Below are 8311 nucleotides of genomic sequence, written 5' to 3' on the forward strand. Positions count from 1 at the left end.
TTTTCTCTTACCCCATCTTTGTACACAAACGTAGCTTAGCTTAGGTGTTTGATAAAATCTGTTTCTTGAAATATATTTTTAAATTGTAATAAAATTTTAAAAAATTGTCATTGTGATGTTTAGAGTATCAAACTCCCTAATTACCCTTTCTAAAATTGTGTTACTTAAATCCAACCTTTTTCCATTTTTTTGGTTCGAAAAACAATCGCAACAACAAATAGCTTCGAAAGTGTTTCTCAATACAAAATTTTTCATAAATTTTAACTTATGTTATAAAATTCATGTGAAGTAAAACGGTTTTATCTAACCATTTTATGCTAATTTTCTGCTTCTCAAAGCAGAACACCAAAAATTACTTTTTTGAGGGTTATCAAAAAAAATTCTTCAAGTCAAGGATTCGGTTCAAACTATTGTGATTTATTTTATCGATATTTATATGTGAAACAAATAAATGTTAAAGGTAGAAAAACATCAAAAGAACATATTATTTCTCTTTCAGGTTGCGTTTGTTTTCTCGAATAAAGGTGGGTTGGAAAAAATGGGTGGAAAAATTCTTGAAAAAAATATAAATGTTTTACTTTTTCCTTGAATCTTAAGATGGTAGATTGTTTAGTTGCTTAGGGTGAGAAAATGATGATGTAACAACCCAACTTTCCTATCCCAAGCCATTTTAAAACTATATGGTTGGTAAACTTTTGTGAGAAAATTAGGAAAATAAAAAAGTGAAACCCATTACACATTTTTCTACATAACTATTTCATTTCTTTCTCTTTTACTCCTCTACATGGATCTATATATTTTTTTTTCACCCATTTCTTCCCACTCCACCTTTCCCAACAAACGCAGCCGGAATCATTTAGAAGATGTAAAGTCGTGGCTAGAGTGGCTGCAGCACACGTGTAATTTCAAGAAACGGAATCAGAGCTTCCTTTTGCTTCGTTGCAGTTCAATAGAATCGACCGTGGAAACTACTAGTATAAGAATCACTTGGAGTGTGGAGGGGCATGGCATCAACATTGTGGTGCAGAGCTTCCTCATCGATCATCTCTGGTTCTTCAGCTTCTGCTCTGCTTCGTCGTCGTCTTCCCTTGGTTGGAGCTTTGTGTGTGCTGAGTTTTGGTCTCGCCAATCTCAGCCCAACAATTTCATCTTCCTTCAAGACGGGGTGCGCAAAGTCTCTTCCTTTCTTCCCTTTTCTCCGGTACCTTCTCGCTTTGCTAGTATAGTTTTCTGTGATAAAATCGATGCTTAAAAAGAAATTTTTCCTTGAATTCGAATGATTTGAAACCGAACTTAACCCTATACCCGGTGTAACCCAACCGGAAACTGTTTTTGAATTCGAGAATGGTGTTTTCTATCCGCCATTGTCTCGAAATGGATTATATCTAAGCATTGATTCTGTATGGTGTTCATTCTCAATGGCTGCTTGTTCTGATGTGCATTTCGATTACTCAGATCAACCTCTGCAAGCCAATTGTCAGCCAGAGCTATTCACTCGACTGGAATGGAAGGCACTTCTAACACCGTACCAAGTATCGTGGTTTATGTTACTGTCCCAAACAAAGAAGCAGGTCTGCATCTTTTTAGAATTTTGTTCCTTCACTGTGACTCTAGGTTAAAAAGTTCATTTATTAATTGTTTTAAGTTATATCGTTTCAAAGTCGAACCCTACCATCCGGAAATAAGCAATTGTCTCTGTTAACTAGCTGAGTCTGGTTTTTGCAAGTTCTTTTCGCTACTGGATTGAATTGTTTATCTCTTTCCATTGAGGCATCATTCCAAGCCTCTAACGTACCTACAAAGCCCGAACACAATGATTCTCATCCTTTCAAGTTTTTAACACTACAACTGTCCGATCAACTTTATTGCTTAAAAATCCTGTGAGATTGAATGATGGGTGTTTATTGTATGCATTTATTGTAAAGAGATGCAACTCCAAAAGCTGCTGAGCGTTCTTGCTACATTTCCCAGTGGTAACCCATGAGAGATTTTGGCTTGATATTATTGAAAATCGATATCATGTTGTATTTGAGGATTAAAAGTAATACAAGCACAATATTGTTTCTCCTGAATGTTTCTGTATACTCTTTATTTGGTTTTCTTGAGTTAAATGATGTGTGCATATCTTACCATTTCTGTATTCCCTATTTTTCGTCTTCCTTTCTTTGACGACTGTTTACAACTTTACATGTTCATATTAACTCGATCTTTTTGCAGGAAGGAAATTGGCACAGAGCTTAGTTAAAGAAAAGCTTGCAGCATGTGTCAACATTGTACCAGGTCTGTGCTTCAGCTCATTGTCAGTGCTTTAGAGACTGCCATTCTTTTTCCTTCATATGCTGAAGTAAATGTTGCTCCGTTTAGAGTCCATGTAATCATCACCAATGTACTGATCTCCATTTTCATTATCTTGAAATACCATTTCATGCATTAGGATATCTTTCTTTTCTATTAATTTTTCCTTAATGTTGGATAATGATAGCATAAGAAAGATAGATGTCATGGTGTCTTGGTGATGCAAGGCATTTGAGAAGGCTTGTTTTTCTTTATTGGTGGGGGGAGTGAAGGTGGATAATCCAACAACAACTAGGCATTACCTAGGCAACCAAGGGGATACCAGACATCTAGGCATCAGAAAAGCACCTAGATGCATAGCAAGACTTGAAAACTTGAAAACTACAATAAAGAAAACCTAGGGTTGAGTTGAAAGTAGTGGGCTGATGATGATGTCATTTTGGAGAGGAAGTTTGATAAATTGATATTCCTGGGAGGGCATTGCTTTGATCTCGTGGATCTCAGGACCACTTAAAAACATTTTCTAGGTTATGGGGGATACCTGGGTTTAAGGTGTCCTACGTGTAAAAGAGGCCAAATGGTGATTACAGTCTCTCCCATCATTTCATTATAGGCAATGATGGTACTCCTGAAGACAATTGTATGTATTAATTTCAGGTTTGCCTGCTTTTTATAGAGCTCAATGAATGACATTCAAGTTCCAAAGCATATGTACTCTCATTTTTGGGGGCCAATTATCAGTGCCACACCCTGAGTTATGCCCTAATATTAACGCCACTGCAAAACAAATAAAAAATCAGTGAGGAACAGTTTTTTTAGGGGACAGAATACCGCTTTAATGCTGTGAAGGATCTATTATACCCTTTTAATTAAGAGAACCTCTATTATACCCTTCTAATTAAGAGAACCAATTCTTTGTACCAAGAAGAAAATACAAATGTAAATACCATTAATCCTTAAGGGAAGTAACATTTTGGCAATGATTCTTTGATCCATCTGTTTGCAACATGATTTCATGTTCATTTGATTGGTTATTTTAATTGAAGGGATATAATAAATACTTCACATCATTGGAGGGGCATTTATCTTTTTCAAAAAATAGCCTATTAGTGCAGGGTTGGTTTGATATTTGGGTCTGATTTTGGTGGCATTAGTTTTTTTTTTTTTTTGGGGGGGGGGGGGGGGAAAGGTGTTGAGCTGGTAACTGGTAAGTGAGATATCACCTAGTATTATCAAATTCTTCTTACTAATTAGTACAAGGGTTTAAACTTTAGAGAGAAGATTAGCTTTTTTGGAATAACTGTTTGTAATGCTCAAAAGCTCTCTGGATCAAAGGGGACTTGACTGGTTGAAAGCCACATGTCTGGCTCTTGAGAGGGGAAACAGAGGATTGCAAATCTCTTGAGTGTTTCAAATTCATGATTCAAAATCTGTGGCTACCAATTTCATTTTGACATCTGCTACTGGATTCTCATATTAAAACCCTGTGTGTGGGGGTCCACTCATATCACATTTGCAGCCAACTGCTTGCCTGTCATTCTAACTATCATCCCCAGGTCATCAAGCATTAGGTAACCGATTGACTTCAGTTGCCTTCAGTTGGTATTCCCAGCTTGCCCATATTCAGTCACAATTTATCATCAATCATCTATCACTGATCCCCCCCCCCCCACACACACACACACCCCAAAAAGAAAATAAATAATAAATAAATCCCCAAGGTTCCTACCATCTGGTTGTGATTGGCCGCTAGTTACATGTAGAGATTGTTAAAAACTATCAATCCACATTTCCCTCATATCAATGTGGGATCAAATCCCAAGTTATAGTTGGGTTTTAGAGAAATAAGTGAGAATTGATCCACACACAGCCTAGTAAATCAAAAGCCAGCTTCTAGATCAGTTAGTTAACCATCCTAAATAGGTGGGTTGAATTGCTCCAATTATTTGAATAGCTTTACTATCAACATAAATTTAAGCCCCGTCAGTTAAAGTGAGACAATTGATTGATTTTAAAATATCAGAAAATATATACACTAGTGGCCACTATTATAGAGTTTGCAAACTCAATGCAGGCTTAAGATCTGAAGTTTTAGCATCCTTAATACCTTATGAGAACCTGCTTCTTATTACCTCATGAAAACATAAGCTTTAATATCTTATGAAAACAGAAGGGGAGATTTTAGAGAAGAAGACAGTTGATATTATTATCTCCATCCTCTCCTTTGTATGTAAAAAACAGTCGGACTGAGTCCTGAGAAATTGAATTAATCCTGCCAGTAATGAGGAAGTACAAGTTAGAAAACATTCAAAAAGATGCTGAATTTAATTTTAGTTTGTTGGTGAGTCTGATGAACTGTGAGAATGATGCTGCCAAAAATATGTGAGCAACAGTCCACTGGGTAGATGACAGGTTTAATTAGTTGGAGGTTCCTTAAAATTATACCATTCATTTGCTAATAGTTATAAGAAGTTCACTGTTTTGGGGATGCTTTTTATGCATTTCGTGAGTTGCCAGTTTGAAAATGATGTTTGAGATGATTTGCCTAATGTTTAATGAGGTCATAACTCGTGGAAAAAATCATTTCATCTTAATATTCTTCTCTGTTGCATTCCTTGCATGTTCCTGCTGCTCTGAACTAATTGGGATGTGTAGAAGTTCTGAGAAACATCTTTGGTTCATTGATGCAGGAATAGAGTCAATTTACCAATGGAAGGGTGAGGTATAGGATTCCATACTCAGACATCAATTTGTACAACATATATGTTCCTGTAATGGTGGTTATGGCCATTCACAGAGTGTTAGTAATGTACTCTTTGTGTACATGTATCATCTTCTTATACTTGGGTTCAGGGTGAACTATTTATTAATTGATTGACAAGACCCTGAGAATCCATTGTGGAAACTCAACAGATGTCAATGAATGTGGAAACTCAACAGATGTCAATAAATAGTTTTTATATTTTTTCTAGTTATCTGTTTCTGGTTTTGATCTCTATTCGCTTTCGTCAATTGCATTGCTGTCTTTCAGATCCAGACAGACAGTGAAGAACTACTTATAATCAAGACACGGGAATCTCTTTTGGAAGCTCTGACAGAACATGTCAAAGCCAACCATGAATACGAGTAAGATTGATATCCTCCATCTTCCTCTTGAGTGAAACTGCTTCTAATGTATTCATGCTTGAGTCAGCAGAATCTGAAGTTTTTTTTCTTCTGTATTTGCTTTTTGTTATTTTGGCGGTGGGGAAGGCAGATCTTGGGGCTGTTTGGGCACCTTTGTGTTTCTGACCTTTTCATGCCTGGAAATATTGGCTGCACTAGAGACTGGGTTAGGAATATAAAGCTTGTAGGAAACTTTAATGCCTTTATTCTTCATACCCAATGGCGGTGGTGGGAGGCAGATTTCTGGGCTTGTTTGACACCTTTGTGCTCTGACCTTTTCATGCATCGAAATACTGGTTGCACTAGAGAGTAGGTTATGAAATGTAAACTTGTAGGGAACTTTAGTGGCTTTATTCTTCATACCCAATTTGTGCTGATACTGCCATTCACTATTTCAATTCCTAAATTTTAGGCTGAATGGTGAGTGCATTAGAAGGACATAAATCAAGATCCTTCTGAGCTGATTGTTGTCAACTTGGACATTGAAAAATTTTGATTCTTATCTTGGATTAACCGTATATCTGGAATTCAACCCTCACACAGCTCTTAAAGCCTGTAGCAATATCATCTAACCTTTCTGGGAGGAATTTAGGGTCGTAGGCTGGTTTGCGCTGAAGGTAAATCAGAAGCTAGTGTCTCATCATCTCATCAGAAGAATCCTCTTCCATGAATTCTGTCAGCCATTTCAAATGTAGAACGTAGGTAGAGTTGTAGGATACCAACAAGAGAGATTAGTTTGGTGATAAAGATCAAGTATTGTTAACTTGCTGGTGATTTAGGGGAGGCAGGAGAATGATAATAAAGTATATATTTTCAATTGCTGACCCATGCATGCGTATATATATATATAAAGGTTTGGAGATGTTGCTGAGTGGATGATTTGAAGCAGACCAGAGTGACTGAATGGTGCAGTAGAGGATGATAGAAACTGCCAAAGTTTTCACTGTCCTAGTTACATCTTGGCTTCAGAGTAACACTATTCCAGGTCAGGGTTACTCTGAAGTGGCTTTTCAACCTGCGGTCAAGGGAAGATGCAAAGGGTAAGGGGTGTCGCCAGAAAGAAAGAGGAGGGGGTGTGAAAAGGGGTGCTGCCATATAAATGCTGCAGCAGGAGAATTAGGGGTTTCTCCGGATTCTGAATTAGCAAGGGAGAAACAGAGGTGAAAGTTTATTTTTGGGTGAAGTCATATAAGAAATTTGTGGTAGGATGGTTTAAGTATAGGAAAGTCAGAAATTCCCCATGTACCAACAGTGTAGGTATTGTGTACCCCTTTCTTCTTCGTTTTTGTGAATGTTGTTATCATTCTAGTAATCGTTCCTGAATAATCTTTGAATTTGAAATGTCAACTTTTGCCATTCTGTCCTAACTCCTAATATTTTCCTGGTATTGTTTCAGTGTTCCTGAAGTCATTGCATTACCCATCAAGGGGGGAAGTCCTCAATACCTGAAATGGGTCAAAGACAGTACAAGCGAGTAATCCTGTAATACTGAGACAAGGATCTGCGCAGGCTTTTTAATTCTACAGTTTGGTAGTGACGTTGTGGGGTTTGCAGCTTCAGTTGTGTTAGTGCATATTTGGTTGTGTATGGCGGTATGCTGGTTAACCGGATTAAGAAGGAATCTGTAAGTTACCAAAAAGATACCAAAAGAACAGCTTTGCTATTGCACAGATGGCATAAAACATTTACTGATAGGGGTGAAAAATTGGGGAAACAGATCCTCTACCGCTTCGTGTGATAGGGCTGGAGTGGCCTAAGATTGAGTATGGATTATACAATTGGGATATTATCCCAGCATGGTGTACGCTGGTCCTAATTCAGGAGGTTCTGTTTTCTGAGGACTAGCCAAGGGACATGATTTGAAGCTTTGACTTTTGGACTTCAGATTGATGCCAAATTTATCGTAAGTTGTGAGAGTCCGAATCATTTTACAACCACAAAAACTAAAAGGAATTATAATGTGAATTTAATATTAATTTTTTTTCTTGCGGATTTTTTTTATATTTGTGGTCATAAAGAGTGATCTGGACTCAAGTCAAGTTGTGAAGGGCGCGTTTGATAACGTTCTTAAAAAATGTTTCTGGCATTCTTCTGTTCTTTGGGAACGGAAGAATGAGTTAGAGGCGTTTGATAAAACGGTCCGTTCTTCTGTTCTTTAAAAACGAACCAGTCAGAAAAGTGTTCTAAAGAACATTTTTTGCAGAACATTAAAAATATGTTTTTACCAAAGAACAGAAACGAAAGTGATAAAATTAATTCAAATTGAAAAACCTCAGAACAAGTTTATCAACACCATTTTATTTTTCAACCCAAAAAAAAAAAACACTTACATATTCTATTTAGTGTTTTAAAATATTTTCAGAACGGATTTATCAAACGCCCATTTTCAAGTAAAGAACGGTATTTTACCACAAAAACATTAAAAAACGATTTTGCATAAGAATTGGTTTCTCAGAACAGAAACGTTACCAAACGCATACAAAGGTTACAGGTTAATTCTGCTTGCATGTAAACATGCTGGGGAAGGAACCGTCGAGTGACACTAGCAAGCCGTTCCTTCAGAGGGCAAAGTGAGATACAGAGTTTTACTCGACAGAAAAACAATGAGATCCAGAATTCCTTAAACGGATAACAAGGATCATAGGTCAAGTTGCTCAATGGCCAGATCAACTCTCATTTTAGTCAGAAGTATATGCAAAAAGAAAAAAAGGCCAAAAAAGCCTTTTTCCCTGTACAAAGCAATTTGGTAGGATAACGACACTAGGCAAAACAAGCAAAAAGTGCGGCACGTCTACCGATCAAAAAATCATCCAATAGGGTGTCCATACGAACGATCAAACCAAAGCTGACC

General features: G+C 37.1%; 1 protein-coding gene across 2 annotated transcripts; it reads left to right on the forward strand.

The window, feature by feature from the left end:
• Positions 1 to 859: 859 nt before the first annotated feature.
• Positions 860 to 7440, forward strand: CUTA (Nitrogen regulatory PII-like, alpha/beta). Of its 2 annotated transcripts, none has more exons than XM_089154590.1 (6): positions 860 to 1165; positions 1456 to 1571; positions 2218 to 2280; positions 4986 to 5017; positions 5327 to 5421; positions 6857 to 7440. In XM_089154590.1, exons 1-6 carry the CDS (start codon positions 1005 to 1007, stop codon positions 6936 to 6938), a joined length of 549 nt encoding a protein of 182 aa, XP_089010716.1. In that variant the 5' UTR covers positions 860 to 1004; the 3' UTR covers positions 6939 to 7440. The 2 variants fall into 2 exon arrangements, with proteins under 2 accessions (XP_089010716.1, XP_089010715.1); XM_089154589.1 differs by having other exon boundaries at positions 860 to 1201; positions 6857 to 7439.
• Positions 7441 to 8311: the final 871 nt, after the last annotated feature.

The sequence above is a fragment of the Hakea prostrata genome, chromosome 5 (assembly GCF_041222555.1).
Source record: "Hakea prostrata isolate BN-2017 chromosome 5, UWA_Hpros_2, whole genome shotgun sequence".
Taxonomy (NCBI): domain Eukaryota; kingdom Viridiplantae; phylum Streptophyta; class Magnoliopsida; order Proteales; family Proteaceae; genus Hakea; species Hakea prostrata.